This window comes from Lampetra fluviatilis, chromosome 60 (assembly GCF_964198595.1).
Source record: "Lampetra fluviatilis chromosome 60, kcLamFluv1.1, whole genome shotgun sequence".
Taxonomy (NCBI): domain Eukaryota; kingdom Metazoa; phylum Chordata; class Hyperoartia; order Petromyzontiformes; family Petromyzontidae; genus Lampetra; species Lampetra fluviatilis.
The window spans coordinates 1,961,713-1,987,199 of NC_136334.1; the positions used below are offsets into that span (position 1 = coordinate 1,961,713).

Below are 25,487 nucleotides of genomic sequence, written 5' to 3' on the forward strand. Positions count from 1 at the left end.
TGTATACCAGGCGAGGTAGTTAACATCTCCTGGACAGTTTAACACGTAGGCTTTCGCGACAATATCCATAATGTAGGTCTTTGGTTAGATCGCGTAAATATAAGGGGCCGTCCATAAATGACGTCACGCACCTGGGGGGGGGGGGGTTGAGAAATGTGACGTCACGTCAAAATGCGAAACTTTAAATAAATATAAACACGTTCTACTTAATTAAATTGACTTTTTAATAAATGTTTTCTTCTACAACATCAGAATGCATCGCCACATTAAATACGCACTACAATGACAATAGTTTGAAGCGATTTGAAGCATTTTTTATATATTTTTTTTGGGGGGGGCGCAAATCTTTGTGACGTCATTTGAGGGGGGGGGTTTGACTTTTTGTGACACCGTGTGACGAGGGGGGGGGGGTCAAAAATCGTCAAATCGCGTGACGTCATTTATGGACGGCCCCTAAAGTGTCGTTAAACCCACCACCACCCTACACAGACTTACTGTAAACGTACTCGGATTGTAACGTGGATTTACTCCAAGCACACGGGCGTGCTGAACTAGTAACGAATTAGCACGTTCTGTGTACGTGAAAACAAACCTCACTAATTGGCTGTGTCGGGTGGTGCCGGGTTTAACGACACATTTACGCGATCCAACCCAAAAAACAATCTCGCCACCGTGGTGGTGCCCTTTAATGGGTAGGTAGAACTGACACCTGAGCGCAGCGGTTTCAATAATCACGTTATTTTTTCACGGTCAGTACAACAGAAGACGCGTTCCTGTGGCGATTAAGGTGGCTACCTTCGATTTGCCTGCCTACGTGAGAACTTGGAGCAATGCACCGTCGCATCTGACGAACTGCACTTTGCTATCGCATCGGGCGTGCACAGTTGGAGATTGTCGTGGAGACATTAGGCAGACCACCACCACCACCCCCCTCCTTCATCCTCCCCGCGAAGTTCGTACTCGCTGGCTTGCTGCCCCCTTCAAGAGGACGCCGCTTGTTAGGAAATCGCTTGGACAGTTCCAACGCGCGAGGGTTTGACTCCGCGCGTGGGATGAAACCCAGCCGAGGTCAAATTTTTGGCCGAAATGTTGTTTTGCTCGCATATCTGGCCGCTTGCAGCCAGATGTGTGGCTGGCTGCCGCCTGAGGATGCCGGTTGTAATTACCGGCGAAACGTCGTACTCTGATTGTAAAATACTCTCCAACACACCGGTGTGCTGTACTAGTAACGAATTGGCCACGTTCTGTTTACGTGACAAACCTTTACTAATTGGCTGTGTCGGATGGTGACGGGTTTAACGACACATATTTACGCGTTCCAACCAAAAAAAAAGCCCCTATTATGAATGACATTGGTTCTTGAGCCTCCTGCGTCTTAAACTGACCCGCGTTGGGAGCGTTCATTACGCTCCGGTCGGCTTCTGTTGCAGAGAGGGGGCCACACACAAACAAGTCGATTCTACGGAAGCCAACGCCTCCACCCCCCCCCCCCAACATCGATTACCCTTCACCCGCCTGGGTGAATACAGTCAATCATCGATTATCCGGCGCGCGCGGCTGTCTGGCTGCCTCCAATGTTATCCAGGGACACGCTTTGCTTCTTTCGGTAAAGTCACGTGGGTATGAATTAAAATAAACCACGACGTTTCGGGCGCAACACAAGCGTCCGTCATCAGGTGGGACAACCACAGCAAGAAACAATTGCTGAAGTGGGCAAAAGGGCTGCTGTGACAAGAGGCCATATATAGCCTCTATACCTGATGACGGACGCTTGTGTTGCGCCCGAAACGTCGTGATTTAATTTGTTTAATTCTCTACCTACGTGACTTTACCGAAAGAACCAAAGAGTATGGATCCCTGCAGTCACGAAAACTTCAAATCGAGATTTTCCAGTGGTCCCGGGCCCATCCGGCGAAATCGCCAAAAACCGCTCCTAAGGCTGCAGACCCAGTCCGGCGATCGGCACCAGGCGTGTGGCCAAGAAAAGTAGCTAATGCTTGATTTTAGTGTCAAATATATGTGGTACATTATACACTACGTACGTGTGTGTGCACATCTTTCATGACTAATAACTACGGCTATAGATACATTAAATATTCACCGTGCAATCCGGCGAAAAGTTGCGTGTAATTCAGAGAGCACTGGTCTAAAGGCTGTATCAGTGCGGCAATCATCAAACACGAGTGGTGGTTGTGTTGAAACAAGAGCATGGTGGTGCTACGGACATCACCCCATGATGCAGAATCTTCGAGATCGGAGTAGTAAGTACGGTACAGTAAATAGGCACTTTTAACAGGATATTATTTTTCCGTGTGGTTTTATTACGCCAATTTCATAGAGTACACAGAATATACAACGCTAAAACAAACACAACACCTTTTAACATGACGTTATCCACGAAATGTAAAAAAAAAAATAAGCTACTTCAAATAATGATCCGACGGATCGCGCTCGCAGCCCGATTTTCCTGGCCGCTCCGCTCTTGCGAAAATTTTCAGCTCCCCCCCCCACCCCCCTGGGGTTTGTTTGACTCATCGGGGCTTGCAGAAAAGCGCCTCCTCCCGTTGTCGCCTGGCCCACGTGTCAAGAGCCTAGATCGGGACCACGACACGCAGACAATCGCCTCTGAGCTGGCATACTCCGGCATCGCACGGTCTGGGAGCCACACGCGGCAATTTGATTCGTTTGAAATGGACGGGAAGGGCGGAATTGTACTGCGGCCGTTTTGGCGCGATGTCAGAATTGACTTGGCCGTTTGAATAAAAGTTCGTACCACAATCGAATTTCCACCTGAGGGTGTGGTGCTGCTGGATGGTTTACTGTGGGTGCGCCTGGTGGCTGCTGGGTCTGTTGTGAGTGGCACCACTGGCTGGGTCTGTTGTGTGTTCTAGATTTGAAGCTTTCGTGACTGCAAGGATTCATACTCTTAGGTTTTTCGGTAAAGTCACGTAGGTAAAAAATAAAAACAAATAGAAATAAAATAATAAATCGCGACGTTTCGGAGGCAACACAAGTCTCCGTCATCAGGTGGGACCGTCACAGCTGAATTTACTGTATCAAGGTTGTGAGTGAGTGCTACCAGTGGCTGGTTTGCTGTGGGTGTGCCTGGTGGCTGGGTCTGTTGTGAGTGGCACCATTGGCTGAGTCTGTTGTGAGTGGCACCACGGGCTGGGTCTGTTGTGGGTGTGCCTGGTGGCTGGGTCTGTTGTGAGTGGCACCACTGGCTGGTTTGCTGTGGTTAGTACCACCAGTGAGCCGCTTTACATGCTGAGCGAGCCGCTTCACACCAAACATCGGTGGACGGAGACTTTCTGCCGACGCGTGGGTTCCGGCTCCCGTTCGAACTCCATGTACCATCAAACCGCAGTTGCAATATTAAAAGCCCACTCGCAAGAGCACATCACCACCGTGTCTCGACGTTTAATCCACAACCCACTCTCCACTAAGAAAGAACCGCTCGTTCGTTTTACCGTCAACTATAAAAACTTTTAACTACACTATGAGGTCTATTTTACCAGTGGCAAAATATAGTAGTAGGTTTTTACCCTTTTAAACTGGTACAAAACTGACACCTTTATTCAAGGCATCATGTTTGCAATAACCACAACACAAGTAGTCAAAAAAGCAAACAAAAAGAAGCAACTCTGATATTGCACTGTGTTTGAGTTGTACGCCTTCTGGTGTCATCTGGTCCAACACCAATGGGGACTAGGCTCTAAAGAAAGCCGTCTCGGGTGTGGACCAATCAACTTCAAGGACAGTGCATATTATTATCATTATCAGAGTTTCTTCTTTTTGTTTGCTTTTTTGACTACTTGTGTTGTGGTTATTGCAAACATGATGCCTTGAATAAAAGTCGATTTAAAGCATTCGTGACTGCAGGGATTCATCTTCTTGGTTCTTTCGGTAAAGTCACGTAGAAGGGAAGTAATAAAATAATAAAAATAAAACATAATAAAATTATTCTCACGACGTTTCGGCCACAACGCAAGCAGCCGTCCTCAGGTGAAAACCAGGTCTGTCGAGGCGACAGCGTCTGAATGAAACAGCACACGCGATTGGAGCATGTATATAAGCTGGGTTGGAAGGGGGGAAGAAAGGGGGAGCCTTGAAAAAAGAATATGCATATCAAGAGGAATTTAGCATATTTATGGGAAATGCAGGTATGTGATTAGTACTGCATATGCCCGTGCATTATGCAGGATTAGCAGCATCAAAGGGAGGGGGGATAAGGGAAATGCAGGTATGTGATATGGGAAATGCAGGTATGTGAATAGTAATATTTATGCCAAGGCATTATGCAGGATTAGCAGCATCAAAGGGAGGGGATAGGGGTAGCATTCATGAAGGGAAGGAGTGTTAATAGTATGTAGCTGCAGTAACTAAAACCACCACGTAAACAACTAAAGTATCAACTACATATTATCATCAGTATACTAAATATACTCTACAATAAGCTGAGTTACTAACAGTAAGTAATACATTACAATTCTACGTCGTAAAAATTATATAATATGCTTCCATCTAAACTTTATTCTCTTACATCACACGAGTCTACACCGTACTATATACTGCCATAGACAAACCCAACATTAAATTATATACCGTATTGCTATACATTGTAATATTACACTATGTATTATTCTACCCACCTTAATGTATATCACACTGCTGTATATTCACTATACAATTACGATACTATATATTACTTTGTACATTGTATTAAGCATATAAATGTTATACTATTTGTTATTATACACTATACCATTGACCGTCGTGTGAAAGATACTAAGAGGAAGAGTAGTGGGAGGAAACTTGCAGCGGAGCAAAGAATCCATTCCCTGCGGAGAATACAATGCCGGTGAGTGGAACGCGGTCTGAAAGTCACCGTAAACGTGAACACAATCAGTTAAGATCCGAAATGGTTTATTACGTCGTTCCAATGATTGCTAAGCCGGAATCCATCTTCTCGGTTGAAATTGTCTCTGTGTTTGTATATATGGATCGCCTCATGAACGAATCTCTCATGGTAGCCAGATGGCTTGCAGAGAACCTCTGTCTTGGAGAAGTCAATATCATGTGAGCCCACTGAATTGTAACAGTGATCTGCCACGGCTGAGGTGTTTGTCCTACCGTGTTTCAAGTCTGCTTCATGTTCACGGATGCGGTCCGAGACATGTCGTTTGGTTTCTCCAATGTAACTGCTACCACAGAGGCAACTTAGTTTGTAGACGCCAGGGTACTGTATGTCTGGAACCACGTCTTTTACAGACGGGACCAGATCACGGATTTTATGTACTGTGTTGAATCGGACCTTAATCTTGTGTTTAATCAGGATTTTGGAGATCTTTTTTGTGACCCCAGCAATGTAGGGTAAGGTGATGGTCTTGAGAGGCTCAACAGGATCCTTCTTGATGGTTGGAGTGATGGCTTTGCTGATTGTGTAGTCGGAGTAACCATTAGCCTTAAGAGCTTGGCGTACGTGTTTGAGTTCACTGGCAATGTGTTCCTGGTCGGAAATGCATTGGGCTCTATGGTATAGAGTCTTGATGAGGTAATTCTTCTGGGATGGATGGTGGTGGGAATCCGGTTTTAGGTAAGCATCCGTATGGGTGGCTTTCCTGTAGACAGAGTAGCTCATTGAACCATCAGGTCTCCTTTTAATTAGGACATCCAAAAAGGGTAGCTTGCCATCTTTTTCGACTTCCATGGTGAATCTGATGGCTGGGTGTATGGAATTGATGTGGTCGAGAAATTGGTCCAGAGCAGGCCGGCCATGTGGCCAGATGACTGTTTTATTTTTTATTATTTTATTACTTCCCTTCTACGTGACTTTACCGAAAGAACCAAGAAGTTGAATAAAGGTGTCAGTTTTGTACCAGTTTAAAAGGGTAAAACCCTACTACTATAACTTTTAACTATTTTACATTTTACCAGGCAAGGCCCACTAAACTATTGTAGCTCCTGGTCAGAAGCCACCTGGCGATCAACAAATGAGAGCCCAATTAAATGGCTCATCACGTGCAAATGTAAAGCAGTCAAATACTCTAAATGTATGTTGACTCAAATGTGCTGGGGAAAAAACGGATATCGAGGCGTCAGAGTTGGGATCGAACCCACGACCTTCTGAATACCGGGCGAGAGGTCGCAAACACCTCGCAACCGTTTTCATGCTCTCAATGAAAACACAATTCACTTTCATGCTCTTAATGAAAACACAATTCACTATTGTTTCATTTTTATTATTTTATTATTTCCATTCTACGTGACTTTACCGAAAGAACCAAGAAGACAATTCACTAATGTACAACCACTTTTGAATAAAGTCCTCCAGACCCCATTGTCAGTTGTAAGGTTTGTTTGACCATACTTCACCACGATGTCAAGATTTAGATTTGAAGCTTTCGTGACTGCAAGGATTCATACTCTTTGGTTTTTCGGTAAAGTCACGTAGGTAAAAATAATAATAAATGAAAACAACTAAATTAAATCACGTTTCGGGCGCAACACAAGCGTCCTTCAGGTGGGGACACCGTAGCGAAAGCACAACCGCTGAAGACACGGTGTCTAAGACAGACATCTCTTAGACACACTTAAGCGGTTGTGCTTTCGCCACGTTGTCACCACCTGAAGGACGCTTGTGTTGCGCCCGAAACGTCGTGATTTAATTTAGTTGTTTTCATTTATTTAATTTTTTACCTACGCGACTTTACCGAAGAAACCACAGACTCTTCACCACGATGGCCAATGCAGGTTACTTGAAGGGAGGCCCACCGAGGGCCGGGATTCAGCCATGGCTCGCTCCTTTGATGGGCTCTTCTTTCGCCAGGAGTTAAACTCGGGTCTCTGGGGCTCACAGTGCGGTGCGCTAAGCAACTCCGCCAACGTCTCCACACCAATAATACAGCGCACGTGTGCCCGCGTACACGTGACGGCCCTGCTGCCATTCTGCTGCTGCATGAGGGACATACGCATGCCATGCGGGCTGTCTGACCCATGCTTCACCAGGTTGGTGATTGCGATTTGGTGAATGTTTAAACGTCGAACTTAATTCGCACCGTATGTAGCAAACCATGCTAATCGGAGGGAAACATATATGCCGGGAGTACTGTACAACAATGGCGTTTTGCTGCGCTGCCCTCTGGTGCCCACCCATGTGCACGCTTACACGGACGGGACAGCGTGTCAAATCGATCTCAGCGAAAATGTTTTTTTACTTCGTCTCCCGCATCTATAATAAAGGGGCTTTTTTCGCGTAAGAGATCGCGGAAATATAAATGCGCCGTTAACCCACCAACCACCCGACACGGCTAATTGGCAAGGTTTGTAACGGCTGGTGAAGCAATACGCCCAACAGACCCCGCACCACAAGCTCAGTGCCCCCCACCCCTACCCCCCCCTCCAGCAATCAAAACCCCCCCAAATTACATGAATAATATCGGTGGTGAAAGCAAACTTCTACCGAGTTCAACCAATCTCTCACACCGCGGCTCCCAGCCACAATGTCTCGTTCCATCCGCTGGTGCGGTCATTGACCCCCCCCTCCACCCCCCCACCAACGAGGAGAAACGGTGGCAACTGGGACGAGGCCAACCCTGGCAGTCGTTGGGCAAAGCGCTTGAACTCCGGCTTCTTGTGAGCGATCGCTCCCACACGCCCCCCGCCCCTTCCTCCCCCCCACACCCGACACCTCGCGGCATAAATCGTCGCACCGGCGATTGTCGATTTGTCCTTCCACGCGAGGAAGCCGTTGCGGCGAAAGGGGAGATTTATTCCATCGGCTCGCGTTCAGGATCCGTCGCGACCGATCGTAGTCCGTGCGCGCGCGACGGAATGCGGCCGCCCGACAAAATCTCCGAGCGGATCGATGCGCGGCAGTCGAGTCCGAGGCCGTCTCTACCGCGAGCAACTGGTTGCAGAAGACGTCCAAAACGGAAGCGATTCGGTTGCGTGCAACCAATGGCTCAGGTGTGGGTGTGGGGGGGGGGGACCCGGTTTTACAGATTTCCGTCCAGCGTTGGGCAAGGGAGGCCTGATGGAGTCACTCCACAATTAATGATCCGAGGCTCTGCTGACTGTAGGCTTCCTCCTGCAACTTCTTGGTTCTTTTGGTAAAGTCATGTAGAAGGTAAATAATAAAATAAATAAAACATGACACAATAAACATTCTCAGTGAGAATTGTATTTTATTAAATAATAAAACATAATAAAATACAATTCTCAGTGATAATAATAAAACATAATAAAATAAAATTCTTAGTGAGAATTGTATTTTATTACGTTTTTTTATTTTATTATTTGCCTTCTATGTGACTTTACCGAAAGAACCAAGATGAATCCCTGCAGTCACGAAAGCTTTAAATCGAAAAATTCCTCCTGAAAGTTCATTTCTTCAGCCTCTCACCGCTCCAAATCGATTCTTTTACGCTACTTCGAATCGTTCCTCTTGGAACAACCGATTATTTACGATGTGTGAAATTGGTCAAGGGAAGAGACAATCGCAGAACAAGACAACATATGGCACACACGAGGTCAGCTGAAACGAGACCAGAATCGCTTTCATCCATCGCACCTCCGATTCGCACGGTTGGCTACGTACGGGGCGCGAAAGATGTTCAAAGTGCGTACACCACAACTTGCCCGGATTAATGCTCCGCACTCGCGAATTAGGAACTTCCAACCGCGGAAATGGAGCAGTGAACTCCACTCGTGTGCAGGTGCTGGGGCGGATAGTTGCGTCACGGAGTCGTGGGCGGTGGGGTCGGCCTGCGGAGAGCCTTCATCCAGCAGTGGATCGACCAGGGTGGGGCGGCGCTGTGGAGCGACGCTGTGCCCAGCACTCAGTCGATATCTCCCAAAAGAAGAATTCAGGGCACGACTGACGTTCGTAGCGAGAATGTTTATTTATTTATTTCACATTTCATATTCAAATTACCTCTAATACGTTTATGTATTTTTATTTTGCTGTTACATTTCCAACAGTCAAAGATTACAAAAATCATCAAAAGTTGTATCACGGAGCACAGGAAGAAAGGAAAAAAAAGACAAAAGAAAATGCGAGATTATATAAATGCATGTCATCTGGCGCAGCACTTGTATGCATCGACGCTTCATGGGATACGGCATCCAGACGCGTAGGCTGCTCCCAACAAGGTGCAAATGTCACAGCCGTTGCCGGGGCGATTCGTAAACCATCAACGCACCAGGATCGCATCCGTCATTCGATGTTTTTAAACAGAAATCTGGGGTCCCGTCACGCAAGCACAATTGCCGATGCGCGTGTCGTACAACCCCGAGTCCACGCGACACACAAGACAACAAAGGCTGCCACAAGTCTGGCCATCGCCCCCGATGGCGCGGTTCGCCAGCGCCCGGCGCTGACGGCGCGTAGGGACCCGATTGCTACAATGTTATGGATCTCGCTCTGCGGAAACAGCGGTGGCGTCGAAGCGATAGATGGCGAATGCCGTTGGCACGTCTCTCTTCGCGCGACTTTACTCGGCTGTTTTGGATGGAGGAGGGTGGTGGTGGTACAAGCCACCATTGGTAATTCACTCACGTGCCAATCCGACCCAAAAACATATTATCATTGACGGTGACGTTGGTCAACGGCGGGCTACGACGCCTGTTAAATACACCGTGGTGCGTCGCTCACTTCATCGACTTACTCAGGGGGTCAACGCACGACCCACCGACTCGGCTTCATCTGAAACCGGGCAAAATATTTCGGTCTCTTTTGTTTTCGAAGCCGCTTGATACGGCAAACGTTGCACGCGCACAGGTTTTTCGAACTCCCCGTCGCGCCGTGCGGGTCTCATCGTATTACAAAGCAGACCAGCGTAACCGAGGTCGTCGTCGTTATCGTCATGCAGACAACGAAACAACAGAGCCACGTTTGGTGTCGGAGCGCCCAGAAGGGAAGGGGGGCCGCAGGGACGCACGGCTCGGGGCACCAGTGGAGCAGAGCGGTGACGCGGCATGGAACCCCTTCCGTGACCCCTTCCGTGATGTGGTCATGTTCCACGATGCCCCGCCCTCAAGGCCCCACTGCTCTCACCACGCTGCGCTTCTGCTGCTGTCGTCGCTGCTGTACGGTGGCGGCTTTTGTTTCTTTAAATGGGTTGCAGTAAATAATTGTCATGCGCGTTTATACGAATGTAGAACTTTTATATTCACAATGTCACAGCTCCTATACGACGTCTGGCCACCGTGGAAGAGTAGGCCAAGTACCCTACACGAGGATAATAAAAAAAAAACTCAACGCTTCGTAAGATAACACGGTGGGGGGCCTCGAGAGGAATAATACATCGTGGCTGACGTTCTTCACAGCGCCATGAACAAGGCCCGCCTCCCACAACGTCATGCTCTGTTGCACGTTTTTATTCTGCGCGTTGTGACGCACGTGGGCTGTGAAGAAGGCCCATCGCGTGAAACGTCGCATATTACATCATACACACGTACAGGGACTCCCCTTACTTACGAATTAGCTAGATTCCAGAGGTCTGTTCGCAAGTCCAACTTTACTCCCGTCGATTCCAAACACTTTGTTACGGCATGAAGACTAAACACGGGGGATTGCTTTAAAAGTTGAATAATCTCCTGTAGACGTAGATGCCACCGGTTCTTCACGTTCTGCAGATGTAGATGCCACCGCCGCCATCTATTGCGCGGCGGTTGAACTTACGGCTCTCGATCCGAACGGGCAACTGGATACACGGACAGGTTTGTTCGTATCTCAGAAAGTTTCTAATTCGAACGTTCACAAGTAGAAGAGTCGCCCCGTAACCTTTTAAGGCCACAGCGTTAATGACGGGCATGTTGAGTTTGTCGTGATTATCTGTCAGTGATCTCCACGTCTCCCTTTGGCGGCGGTGGGGGGGGGTAGCAGGCATGAACATTCAGCCGGCAGTGGCATGGGCAATCATTGCAGGGGCTGCACCTTCGCCAAGCACACAAGGAGCGCCGAGTGACCGACACGAGAGAAGCGACTTTGGGACGCCCAGAAAAGCGATTCGATCATCGTATATATATACAGTGTCCATATAAAACTGGTGTATCCAATATAAAAATTGTTTAAACTGCCACAATAGCAATCGTGTATTGGGGGGGTGGGAAACCACAGCCACTCTCTATTGGGCAATGAGCAGGTGGCATAAGAGGCCAAAATGCAAATGAGAATGTTTATTTCAGACTGGAGGAGGAATCCGATGAAGCTCTCCCTCACAGCCTCACAGAAGTCCAGTAATGGGCACGGGGGGGTAGGGGGGTGAGAACATTTCAGGGACATTCGTCGCCGCTGTTGGGATCCAGGTGCAGCACCCAGCACCTCCCAGAGGGCTGCGGGGATTAGACGCGAACCCATTGCGTGACACAAATTGATCAAATCAAAAAGGATCCAAGCACCCCCCCCCCCCCCCCGCGCGGATCAGTCGCCCGACGATCTATTGTCGCGCGTTGTCAAAAGCGGTTTCGCTGCACGTCGGGGGCATGCGGTCGACGGCCGTTGCGAGCCAGTCGGGGGCAACTGGGGGCAACTGGGGGCAACTGGGGGCACGGCCAAAGCGGTGGGAAGTGCAAGATGCAGCAGCCGCAGTAGCAGCAGCCAGGGTGGCTTCGTTACACGGTCACCAGGCTTCTGCTTTCGTGCGGCCAATGATGGCGATGCAGAGACAACAACATGCACAGGTGGTCAAGCACAGATCACCGCGTCAGGAGGAGCAGGAGCGGTGGAGGGTACTGTCGCCGCGATGATGTCTCCTACGTCGTATTTGTGGATCGGGGGGCATTGAGTCATTGTACGGTCTGTTCTGGATGTATGTATGACCACAGTCGCACACCACCACTACCGGAGAGTTGTTAATTTTCCATCCGCATCTGCCGCTGCCGTGGTTTGTGGGGTGGATGCGGGCCGAGGGTGGTGACCACGAGCAGCTTCGTGGAAGGTCGACACGCCAGGGGGATCTTCTGCGTTGGGGTCTTTCACAAGAGTGACCTCGGCTGAGAACCCTCTCCCATGCGCTTTGGAACCGGCTTTGACCGTGGACACCTTAATCCCGAAGACTCAATCCCAGGACTCGCAACTTACGATGCCGGTACAATGCCCCGACAACCGTTACGAGCCCCCCCCCGATGTTGTCATTTTAAAGCACTTCCTCCTCAAGTCCGCTGTCGGCTGGCGATAAGTACACAATGGAACGCCTTGGTGACCTCCCAGAGCAGGAAAGTCTCCGTTCCATTAAGCCACGTCAGACCCGTGTTACTACGACTACGGCCTGGAATCCAGCGGGTGGATCGCGCAAGCGCAAGTCACTGTCACTGTGTGCGAGACACCAACGTCAGAGTGCTCGTGGGAGACAGGACACCAAGTGGGTTTCTGATGGATCTGTATAGCCGAGTTTAAACTAGACTATTTTTATTTTACCGGATAAGGCCCCACGCAAATGACAGGTCAACGACGCAGCTTCTCATCGTCGCATGGAAATTTCAAGCAGCCAACTAACTCTAAGCGCATAGCGATGTCGAGTCTAATCGCGGAGGCAAAAAACCGGAGGACACGGAGAAAAATCCACGCGACCACGGGGAGAGAGAGAGACACGCAAACGCCAAATACGCAGCAGGCGTCGTCAGGGTCCGGATCGAACCCACGCCCTCCTGTACACCAGGCGCGGTAGTTGACATCTCGCTACCGTGGCATCCCGTGAGCTTGGATGTATTCCCCTCGTACGCGAGCGTGGCTTTCTCCGGACACTTTCAATTACACCCCCCCCCTTCCCCCCAACAACAAGCCGAACGATGCACACCAGGGAGAGAAGGCTCAACGTTGGTGCGCCAGCAGCAAACTGCTTGTGCCCTGCTCCGAGCCAGGGAACTGCTGCTCGCTCGCCAGTGCGATCAGAGTCCCCGGGGGAAAAGGGTAGCGGCCGCGTCGGCCGCGTCGGGAGCGCGTGATGTGGGATAGCCGGGCGGCCGTGACGGCCGGGAGCGCGTGATGCAGTTGACGCAGCGTGACAAGGGCAGGGTTCGAAGGCAGGACCTGGTGGTGTGGGGGTTGTAGGGGGAGGGGGGTGGGGGACTGCGGTGGAGAGGAAGATGCTGGGCTATGGTTGGGTCGGGCATGGTTGGGTCGGATCGATTGCGGCAGTCTGGGGTGGAGGGATAGGCCCGAGGCATTGTGGAACCGAAGGCTTCGTGTCAAATCGCCTCCCCATCCACCATCGCTCGATTAATTGCCATGATTCGGTTGAATAACTATGGACGATTTTTTTTCTCTTGAGTTGCTAGCGATGCGCGCGGCGTGTCCAACTTGTTTAGCACCCGTACGTGGGCCGACCGTGCTAATCGGGGAGCTGCGGTAGCGCACAGAGTGGGCGCCCAGTGGCCGCAGGCGTCAAACGAACCGGCGAGCGAGTCCATCCATCACCTACGCATGATTTGACCGAGGACTACGTCGACACCGTCGACGCTCGAATCTGTTGACTCTCGCCTTTACCGCAGAGGGAAGGGGGGGGGGGGGCGTCGAACGTTGCACCGGTTAACCCGTCAACATCGGCTCCCCCGCCGGCACGTGATAACGGATCGTTTGATAGATCCACGCGACCGACCCGCAGCGACCGGCGTGGCGGCGAGCTCCGGCGAAGGCAGCGCGCATCCCGTAGCCAACGCGCCGCGCGGGGGAAGGCCTCTACCCCGGCGGCGGACTGACCAAGGCGGCCCCGGGGCAGGGACGACATTTAAACAACAAAAAAATAAGGAACAATTCGCGGCACGCCGAATCGTTTAACCGAGTATTGAATCGTCGTGGGGGGGGGGGGGGCGGGGGGTACGTGGTTTGCCGAGTCGGGGTGGAGCGAGGCTGCGTCGCGTCTCTCTCCGTCTCCTCTCTCTCTCTGTCTCTAGTCGTCCTTTGTGCGCTCGCTCGAAGACTCCGTGTCCGAGTACTCGTTGGGCTCCTCACCAGGCTTGAGAAGCCGGCCCACGTGGTGGTACTTCTCTGTAAGGCGGCGGCAGCAGCAGCAGAGCGCGCGGAACATCACGATACAACAACACCACGACACAATACCACGACACTACACAAGACAACAACACCACCACACGACTACAACGACACAACGCCACGCGGCAAGCCGACAAGCCAGTCCCCATTGAGGGAGCCTCCCCGCGTCCGTAGGGCGGTGGTGCCCCAGCCCCGTGCCTGTTGTGTTGTGTACCCCCCTCGCTGCAAGCTCACATCGGCGGGGGAGGGGCGGGAGGGATGCGTCCCTGAAGGGTCTGAAGGGTGTGACGACGAATATCGAATTCACGTCAATCGAGGTGATTCGTAGGGTAGTAGTAGTGGTGGTGGCGAAGGCGGAGAGGCGACGGGTAACGAGAAAGGATGAAACACGACGACGATGACGACGATGACAATGACGACGTCGATGTCGTCAGCGACGTGAGCGCATGAGGGGGGCTGAGGCGACCCTAGTCGGATAGCGGCGTTAACGATAACGTCACGTTAATGATAACCACAGGTGGGGTGGGGGGGGTGCGGTGGGGGTGGGGGGGTGTGGAGGGGGGTTACGGGGGGGTGCGGTGGGGGTGAGGGGGTGTGAGGGGGGGGCGCCAGACTGACCCGTGAACTGCATCTCCCACTCGTGGACGCTCTCCATCTCGGTGGGCGACATGTCTGAGAGGTCGTCGTAGGCGTCCTTGAGCGCGTCGCGGTCCAGGCAGAACGTGGCGAGGCCGCGCGAGGCGTCGCGCCCCGCAAACACCCCATAGGGGCCCTCTGCAATCCGCACGCACACACGACCCCGTCGCCGCCACCGTGAGAGTTTCGACGGCGGCCCACGACAAAGCTAAACGTCCATAGTCGAGGTTTCTTTGGGTTGGATCGCGTAAATATATAAATGTGTCGTTAAACCCGCCACCACCCGACACGGCCAACTAGTAAGGGTTGTCACGTCAACAGAACGTGGCCAATTCGTCACTATTACATCACTAGTGTGTAGTGTATAGTGTAGTGTATAGTAGTGTAGTGTATAGTAGTGTAGTGTATAGTAGTGTAGTGTATAGTAGTGTGGTGTATAGTAGTGTAGTGTATAGTATAGTGTATAGTAGTGTAGTGTATAGTGTAGTGTATAGTGTAGTGTATAGTGTAGTATACTAGTACAGCACAACGGTGTGTTGGAGAGCCAAGCCACAACATTTACAAAACTAAACGTCTCTCGTGCGGGAGCGTCCCCCACCGTTGAACCTCTACCGGTTTTAACTTTCCACACCACCGACGGTCGACCATCAACCGAATCGCGGCCGCCCGATGCCACAAACGGCGCGTCGAAGATTCGGCGGCCTGCGAGTGGCGCCGCCATGAATCCCAAAGCCGTCCACCGGCATCGCGAAACGCTCCGCCGTCCTCACTACTTGTGGAGGTACGGACCGAGACACACTCTTCCTTCTGAACAGACAACCGAGTGGATAACACGACCATTATCATCAAGCAACCCTCCACAAAGATCCCCCCCACACATAGCCGTCAACAGCCCCTTGCTTTTAGCAAGCACTTGCTAAGGCGGGTGACCAGCGCCACGCCTGGCTGACTTTGCCTGATGTTTACAGGCCGCAGCAGGTCGTCATTTGAGGCCGAGTCGACGTAGGGGAGGCCCGGGAAGGGTTTAGATATTCGTCACCGATGTTGGTTGCGAGTGGGAATCGGACGCGGGTTGCCGGGTTGGGTCGCGCAGTGCGCTAACCGCTACACCACCACTACACCACCACTACACCACCACTACACCACCACTAACCGCTACACCACCGCTGCTAACCACTACACCGCCACTAACCACTACACCGCTACTAACCGCTACACCGCCGCTAACCACTATACAGCGGCTAACCGCTACACCACCGCTAAACCTGCTGGGCTAACCGCTACTAATCACTACACCGCTACACCGCCGCTAACCACTACACCGCCGCTAACCCTGCTGGGCTATCAACCCCACTAACCACTGCCATCAGTAACATGCCCGTGATCCATACTTTTAGTTTTTTACGGTAAAGTCACGTAGGTAAAAAACTAAATAAAAATGGCCGTGCATCATCGTCGTAACCAACGGCAAGCACAGGCTCACTGCTCGTCTGCCACATGCGCTCGATTGGCACGAACCGAGCGGGTGAACACGGTGGGCTATGCAGAGCCGCTGTGCGCCCATCGGCCAACAGGCAGTGACCTCCAAAACAAATCTTGTTAATCTCAAGCAGTGGCTGGAATTTGAACCCTTGACCTCAACGGCTGAAGGTTCAGAGTCTCCACCCCCAAACTTTTGTTTGCTCTCCTAACCACCTCCCCTGAAACAGGCGGAGATCATGAAAGTAGAACACACGATTGGCTCTGGTGTGTCCACAGTACAAACCTCGTTAATCTCTGGTATGGTGGGGAGTTGGTAATGGTGCGGGGGGGGGAGTTGGTATGGTGTGGGGGAGTTGGTGTGGTGTGGGGGGTTGGTATGGTGTGGGGGAGTTGGTGTGGGGGAGTTGGTGTGGGGGAGTTGGTGTGGTGTGGGGGGTTGGTATGGTGTGGGGGGGTTGGTATGGTGTGGGGAGTTGGTATGGTGGTGAGTCGGTCAGCAATGAGTATTATCTGCGTGTCGGGACTGGCGAGCCAGGAGTGGCGAACATCTGAAACGGTGGTGGCAGCGTGAGCCCGTGGGGTCCAGTAGCGAGGCGGCCAGGCTGGACGCGCCGCGCAAGCAATGGGCCAGCCCAAGTGCGTCACACCACTTGGTAGGCCAAGTCGGCACCCGCAGCCACCTGCGTGCGTAGAAGGTCATCGTCCCCTCTTCAAGGCACCGGCCTTGCCTTGCTGGGCACGTGTGCGCGCACGCAAGGCGACATGGCACTTTCCCGGATAATCTCTGTGTAGGCTACACGGGGGGGGGGGGGGGGGGTCCCCGGAGAATCTCTGTGTCGGCTACACGGCGGATGTCCGGATCAACCAGTGGGTGTTCAGAAAGTGAGCGGAGGTGGTGGTGGTGCAGGTGCGTGAGTACAAGGTGGAATGAGCACGTGTGTACGGGTCACTCAACTGACCAACACTCAACTGACCAACCTCAACTAACCAACCTCAACTAACCACGCTCCTCACTCATGGGGGGGGGGGTTAGTAAACCTGGGTGTCCACGTGACCCCCTAATAATGTGTCAGCAAAGTAGATGGAATTCCTTTAAATATAAAGGTACCCATCGCTAAATCTTCACAAAAAAAGACAAAGATCCCCCGTATAGCTTTAACAGACTGTTGGGGTAAGCGCTGTTAGGGAGCACATAAGAAGGCCGGCACAGCACACGAGGGGGTGGGTGGCCAGCACCACGCCCGGCCGCCTTTGTCTCCCCAGTGGCGATGTTTTTAGACACCGCACCAGGTACACATTTGAGGCCGAGTCGACCTAGGGGAGGCCCAGGACCGGTTCAGATAATCGCCACCGGTGTCGGCAGTGAGCGGGAATCGAACCCAGATCTCCAGGTTCGTATCGCAGCGCACAAACCGCTACTACACTACCGCTCCCCACATTCACACAATGCACGCACACACACACACAACAACAACAACCACCATCCGCCACTAAGTGGCGGTGATGTCACCACGACGCTTGTGCCAGGCTATGTGCACCTTGAGGCCACGTGAAGTGTCAAACGTCCGCTGGCAAGAGGTCACAAGCAGACCCAGGGGCCACGGGTCGACTGACTGAGATGACTGGCTGATGCACCACCTGTGCCCCCTACTGTGCCAACTTGCTGTGCTTTAGCCACACGGCGCTCCGCTCGTTGTTGTGAGCGTCGCTCCTCCGCCCTCCGTTGTTGTTGGAGGGCAACTGCCTCCAACTGCCCAGTAGTGTCCTTCACGAGCCTCCTCCACTGAGGCCGATTTTGACACCGCTGGTACCAGTCATCGGCAAGTCCACTAGCTCCACGTCCTCCTGTACCACATCACTCCATCTCTTCGCTAGCCCGTGCTGCGCCCGTTTAGCCCCCTCGATCCAGCTGAACAAAAGCTGTTTAGGCATACGGTGGCTGGGCATGCGGGCTACATGACCCAGCCAACGCAGCCTTTCCTGCCGGAGGAGCTCACCGATGGGACTTTGCCCAGAACTTTCAAGGATTTGTGCGCTCCTCACACAATCCAGCCTGGTTAAACCCAGGACGGATCGTAGGCAGGCCAGCCTAAATGTTTCTAACCGGTGAAGATGCTCCATTAGGGGGGGTCCATGTTCGCAAGCGTAGAGAAGGGAGGGAATGACTTTGGTCGAGAAGACCTGAAGCTTCGTGCGGAGCGACAGACCAGGCAGCTTCCACACAGCGTTACGCAACCGATGAAAAGATATTGCCGCTCGACTGATTCGGAGTGAGACCTCCGCTGCCAAACCGGAGCCGGTCATGAGCACAATGCCCAGGTATGGGAAACTCTCCACTCTCCACAACTGCCCCTTCACCGATTGGGAGTTGTGGGGGTGGAGTGTCCAATGGTAGAAAATACCCAGGCAGGTGCTTAGTTTTGGTGGGCCCGATGGTGGCACACTCCAGTTTCAGCAGAAGCGTCTCTAACTCCTCCTCTGAATGAGCAGCAATTACCAAATCATCGGCATACATAACGTGGTTGACCAATAGGGAGCCATCCCTTGACCGCACCCGGGCATCGATCAGCCTCCCATTATATCTGTACCAAATGGAAATTCCCCCGGTACACCTATTGAAGGCTTCATGAACTACATGATCAAAATAGATGTCGAATAATGTGGAAGCCAGAGGACATCCCTATAGCACCCCAAGGTGTACAGGGAATTGCTCTGACTCCCAGCCACGTAATTTTACCTGGGCCCACTCACCATCATGAAGGTCCTTAATGATCGTGAGCAGAGGGTCAGGGACTCCGAAAGCACGAAGAACAGCCCAGGCCGACTGATGGTATCATAGGCCTTGACGAGGTCAATAAAGCAGAGATGTAGGTCTTGTTGGAACTCCCTTCACCTCTGCTGTAGCAGACGGACAGAAAATATGGAATCTGTGCAAGACCGCCCTTTCCTGAAACTGCATTGGGGCTCCGCAAGCCTCTCCTCAGCGTGCCTGGCAAGGCGATGTTGAATAATCCTTGTCAGGACCTTTCCCGGCACACTGAGGAGTGAGATGCCCCTGTAGTTGTTATAGTCTGTGCGGTCCCTCTTCTTAAAGAGGGGGACCACCAGGGCATCCTTCCAATCCTGCGGAACCCATCCAGTGGTCCAGACTGTTGTTATGATATCATATAGGGCAGTCTGTGCACAAACGCCACCCTCCCTCAGCATTTCGCTTGGGAGATCATCTCTGCCCGGTGCCTTTCCTGGTCTGACTCTGGATCGCCCTCAGTACTTCCTCAACAGATGGCACCTCAGCCAGCTACTCACAGGGGTGACTTCTTCCAATATTTGAGGCACCGCAGCCTCGGCAGGGTCACCCCCACTTTATGCCATGATGTTTTCCTGGCTGAGGGATTTCCCTCCCCCAGGACCTCACAGAAATGCTCAGCAAATCTGCAAACCTGTTCCTGGGGGTCGGAGATTGGATCACTGTTTTTTCCCCTGATTGTAATGTGTGGCACTGCAGGTTACTTTTTTGATGGAGTAAAATAGGGATTTCTGATCGTGGGCCACTGAGGCAGACTCCATCTCCTCAGCAACCCACGACCACCACCCATCCTTGCAGCGCCTCACGGCTCTCCGAACCTCCGAGCGAAGGCTGCGGTAAGCCTCCTCATTCTCTGACGTGGGATGCTGTAGCCGATGAGAGTGGGCCTGTCGCTTTTTCTCAACTAACCTGAACACCTCCTCTGTCAGCCAGGGTCTCTGGGGATGTCTGGACCGCATACCCAAAACAGCCATTGCAGCTGCATGAGTCACAGTCCTAAACCTCGCCCATTTACCCTCGACATCAGGAGGAGTGGGGGATGATGCCAACCCCAGCCGCAAGCGATGATGAAATTCTCGCTTGCAACTTTCATCAGCTAACTGAGACCTTAGGTCGGAATGGGGTCCTGGGTGTACACCCACCACCGGAGTGGAAGAATGGCAGGCGCATCTTACAGATGACTAGTCGTTGGTCAGAGGGCAAACACACGCACACACGCACACGCGCGCGCACACACACACGCGCACACGCACGCTCACACGCGCAGTCAACGCGTGACATTAATTGTACACGCAGCCCTATGGGCACAACATCATCCGGAATGCGCCCAAATCTCGGCACACCTCACAAGCTAAGCGGGACTTGAGCCTGGATATTTCTTGCAAGGGCAATCAACGCACACTAACAGGTTGCCATAGGGCTGTGGGTGTGGTGGGGTGGTACACTCCATCTATACTCCCCGCCCTTTAGTACGTACGCATGGAGGGGGGAAAGTTAACCCAAATGCGTACGCTTGCTTATGGTGGGGGGGTGAAGCCTCGACAATAATTTATCGACATTGGCCTTCAAATGGGATAGTCCGGTGGTGGCCTATCTGTTTGCTTAAACACGTTAATGTTATGATTCCTTAATCGTTTCTGCGCGGATTCAATATCGGCCGTTCTATAGGATTCAGGGGGGGGTGGGGGGGGTGCGTCAGGCGTTCGTACGCAGGTGGGGGGGGGGGGTGTAAAAAGTCCGCGTGCGTACAGGGAGGGGGGGGGGTCAAGTTGACAGATTTTTGCGTACCTACTAAACGGATGGCCCCTTACAAACCCGCACTACCAGCGTGAAGTAATAAAAACACTGCCCTACTCCCCCCCCATGATCCACACGGCATGGGAAGCCCTTCATTCGGCAGTGGATTGATGACCTAGCTGCACGTGAGTTGAGGGGAGGAGGATTAATACAAAAGACAAAGATCCCACGTATAGCCTTAACAGACTGTAGGGGCAAGTGATGTTAGCAAGCAGCTATGAAGGCCGGAACGGGTGGCCAGCTCCACGCCCGACCACCTTTGTCTCCCCAGTGGCGATGTTTGCACACCGCACCAGGTAATCATTGGAGGCTGAGTCGACCTAGGGGAGGCTCGGGACCGGTTCAGATAACCGTCACCGGTGTTGGCCATGAGCGGGAATTGAACCCGTGTCGCCGGGTTCATAGCGCAGCGCGCTAACCGCTACACTACCGCTCCCCCCCCAAGCACACCAGGACACGCGCAGTGTCCAAAGTACTACGACGGCCGTCTGGAACGCTCCTCCTTCCGACATTAGGCAGCCACTGGGGCAATTGCACTTCTTAAAATCGTTTCCATTGAAAAACTCGTTTATTGAGAAGTGCTTGTCGTCTATGTGCGGCGCAAACGAAGTTCACCGTACATGCACGCGCACGTGCGTGTACGTGATCAGTGCGTGATCAGTGCCTGCTGCCTCTGCCATGTGTGGCCTGGTTTGGGTCAATAACAAGAAGAAAAAAACGGAGGGGTCAGAGAGCGAGATGCTCGGTTTCAATTACACACCGAGGGAGAGACAGGACAACGCGGATTCGAGAACACACGCAGGCGACCGACACAAAGTGAGAGCGGGCACAGGAGCGTGTGCACAGCTGGTGCCAGTCACCCGAGTCAGTCAACCCACGGCACCTGTTGGGTCCGTCCCGTGACCTCCTGCACCTAGCCTGGCGCAGCAGTCAACCTATGGTGCCTGGGTCTGTCCCGTGACCTCCTGCACCTAGCCTGGCGCAGCAGTACAACCCATGGCACCTGCTGGGTCTGTCCCGTGACCTCCTGCACCTAGCCTGGCGCCGCAGTACAACCCATGGCACCTGAGTCTGTCCCGTGACCTCCTGCACCTAGCCTGGTGCAGCAGTACAACCCATGGCACCTGCTGGGTCTGTCCCGTGACCTCCTGCACCTAGCCTGACGCAGCAGTCAACCCAAGGCACCTGCTGGGTCTGTCCCGTGACCTCCTGCACCTAGCCTGGCGCAGCAGTCAACCCACGGCACCTGTTGGGTTTGTCCCGTGACCTACTGCACCTCGCCATGCGCAGCAGTCAACCCACGGCGCCTGTTGGGTCTGTCCCGTGACCTCCTGCACCTAGCCTGGCGCAGCAGTCAACCCATGGCGCCTGTTGGGTCTGTCCTGTGACCTCCTGCACCTAGCCTGGCACAGCAGTCAACCCATGGCGCCTGCTGGGTCTGTCCTGTGTGACCTCCTGCACCTAGCCTGGCACAGCAGTCAACCCATGGCGCCTGTTGGGTCTGTCCTGTGACCTCCTGCACCTAGCCTGGCACAGCAGTCAACCCATGGCGCCTGTTGGGTCTGTCCTGTGACCTCCTGCACCTAGCCTCGCGCAGCAGTCAACCCATGGAGCCTGCTGGGTCTGTCCTGTGACCTCCTGCACCTAGCCTGGCACAGCAGTCAACCCATGGCGCCTGCTGGGTCTGTCCTGTGACCTCCTGCACCTAGCCTGGCACAGCAGTCAACCCATGGCGCCTGCTGGGTCTGCCCTGTGACCTCCTGCACCTAGCCTTGCGCAGCAGTCAACCCATGGCGCCTGTTGGGTCTGTCCTGTGACCTCCTGCCAGCAGTCAGCCATTCGACACTTCACGTGACAGCCTCAAAGTGCACCTAGGCTGGCACAGGCGCCTCTGGTGACGTCCCCGCCATTGCGTGCCGATCGGCAGCTGCTGCTGTTTTTGTTTTTGTGCACGGAACACGACGGGGTTACGATGGGACGGCGGCCGAGGATCGTGACGGGAGTAAGTGGCCGAGGAATGGAACGCTCCCCCCCCCCCCAATCAGGCCGGCTCACGTATTATTTTGGTGATTTCGAAACGTTTTTTGGTTTGGCCATGTTTGTGTTGTTGTAGTACGGAGTTAGACTGATGGCTTTAATCTAAGTTGTCTTGCGGTTATTGTTGTTTGACTTGCATCCCGCTGGGATTTTTGCACACAGCGTTGGTGTACGGTGCTTTTTTCTGCAATATTTTGCCGTCTTAGCTTGAATTTTCTGTTTGCACATAGTCACATAGTCACTTTAAGATGTTTTCTTGTTCATGTTTTTGTTGTTTGTTGTGGTGGAACCCGATTCAAGAGCCGAATGGCTCACATGGCTATACCTAATGAGTGAAACTGAAAACTGAAACAGAGGGGGAGGTGACGGGCTGAACTGTTACACCGCCGCGGGAGATGGCGGCGGCTTGGAAGAGCCTTCGTCCAGCAGTGGAGTGAGCATGGCCGTGGACGATGATGATGATGGGCACACAGGCCTTTGCCTGGTCCACTGATAGATTGCCAGCACAGCTGTGTGACGCTGGTGCCGTGGCATGGGGGTGTGGGAGGGACGCACGCGTCTTGTGGCCCGGTGCGGAAGGAGGCAACAGCCCACACCAAGTGTCCACAAAGTCACAGTTTAACACCGTGTTCACGGTGTGCTGTGTGGCTGTGTGTGGTGTGCAATGTGCAGTGTGTGGTGTGGTAGTGTGGTGTGTAGTGTGTGTGCAGTGTGCGGTGTGGTAGTGTGGTGTGTAGTGTGTGTGCAGTGTGCGGCGTGGTAGTGTGGTGTGTAGTGTGTGTGCAGTGTGCGGTGTGGTAGTGTGTGTGTAGTGTGCAGTGTGGTAGTGTGGTGTGTAGTGTGTAGTGCGGTGTGTAGTGTGTGGTGTGTAGTGTGTAGTGCGGTGTGTAGTGTGTGGTGTGTAGTGTGCAGTGTGGTGTGTAGTGCGGTGTGGTGTGTAGTGTGGTAGTGTGGTGTGTGGTGTGGTTGTGGTATGTGGTGTGTAGTGTAGTGTGTGGTGTGTAGTGTGCAGTGTGGTGTGTAGTGCGGTGTGGTGTGTAGTGTGGTAGTGTGGTGTGTGGTTGTGGTATGTGGTGTGTAGTGTAGTGTGTGGTGGTGTAGTGTGCGGTGTGGTAGTGTGGTGTGGTTATGTGGTGTGTGGTGTATACTATGCAATATGTTTTGCAGTATATAGGGTGTTGTGTGACGGTGCAGCTGTAGTCGAACAGACACAGTATCACTGCTTGTCTGTTGCAACCTGTTGGAACACCCCACACACAACCCCCACACACACAACCCCCACACACACAACCCCCACACACACAACCCCAACACACACAACCCCCCCACACACACACACAACCCCCACACACAACCCCCCCACACACACACACAACCCCCACACACAACCCCCACACTCACACACACAACCCCCACACACACACACAACCCCCACACTCACACACACACACACAACCCCCACACACACACAACCCCCACACACACACACAACCCCCACACACACACACAACCCCCACACACACACACCCCAGACACACACACACCCCAGACACACACACACCCCAGACACACACAACCCAGACACACACAACCCAGACACACACAACCCCCACACCACACACACAACCCCCACACCACACACACAACCCCCACACCACACACACAACCCCCACACCACACACACAACCCCCACACACACAACCCCCACACACACAACCCCCACACACACAACCCCCACACACACAATCCCCACACACACACCCACCACACACACACCCACCACACACACAACCCCTACACTCCCCACACACACACGACACACACACCCCACACACACACAACCCCCCCACACACAACCCCCCCCACACACAACCCACACACACACACAACCCACACACACACAACCCCCCCACACAACCCACACACACCCCACACACACACACAACCCCCACACCACACACACCCCACCCCACACACACAACCCAGACACACAACCCCCACACACACAACCCCCCCCACACACACCACACCACCCACACACACCACACCCGTGCAACATCGACGCCGGCGCGCTCGCCCCTCACCGCCTCCTCACCTGGCCCGTAGAAGCGCCTCCCCTCCGTCACGTCGAACACCTTCCCGTTGACCGCCATGAGGATGCGCGGACTCCGCACGCCGTCGAACTCGCGGAGCTGCTCCACGTTGAAGTCGCGCCTCTTGAGTCGGGCCAGCGGCTCTTCCCCTCCGCCGTCTCCTCCCGCTCCGTCTCCGCCGCCACCGCCGCCGCCGCTTCCTCTGACGATCTTGACGAGGAGGTAGGCGCACAGGGCGAGCAGGGCCAGGTTCAGGGGGCTCGTCAACAGATCCTGGAGTATCTCGGAGGCCGCCATCGTCTTCACTGTGAGGCGAGGGGAGGAGGGGGGAGGGGCGACAGCGAGGTCACGTGGACGGAAGTGACGTCACAGCTCTCTAATCTCTTGGACGGCGGCCATGTTGGGTGAGGGAGCGAGGCCGTTGACTGTACGCGGACTGTATGTACAGTGGTGAGACGAAAGTACTGTACTTTTAGGTTTTTTCGGTAAAGTCAAGTAGGTAAAAATAAATACTAAAAGATAAATAATATAAATGAAACGAAACGTCGTGATTTATTATTTTATTTCTACTATTTTATTTATTATTAATTTTTACCTACGTGACTTTACCGAAAAAACCTAAGAGTATGAATCCTTGCAGTCA

At 52.9% G+C, this 25,487-nt stretch overlaps 1 protein-coding gene across 1 annotated transcript; it reads right to left on the reverse strand.

Annotated features, from left to right (window-relative positions):
• Window positions 1-8,884: 8,884 nt before the first annotated feature.
• Window positions 8,885-25,177, reverse strand: LOC144950964 (membrane-associated progesterone receptor component 1-like). The gene is made up of 3 exons (XM_078881152.1): window positions 24,847-25,177; window positions 14,612-14,767; window positions 8,885-13,990 (listed from the first exon to the last, which is right to left on the reverse strand). The coding sequence occupies exons 1-3, from the start codon at window positions 25,139-25,141 to the stop codon at window positions 13,893-13,895; spliced, it is 549 nt and encodes a 182-aa protein (XP_078737278.1). The 5' UTR covers window positions 25,142-25,177; the 3' UTR covers window positions 8,885-13,892.
• Between the last annotated feature and the right edge of the window lie 310 nt (window positions 25,178-25,487).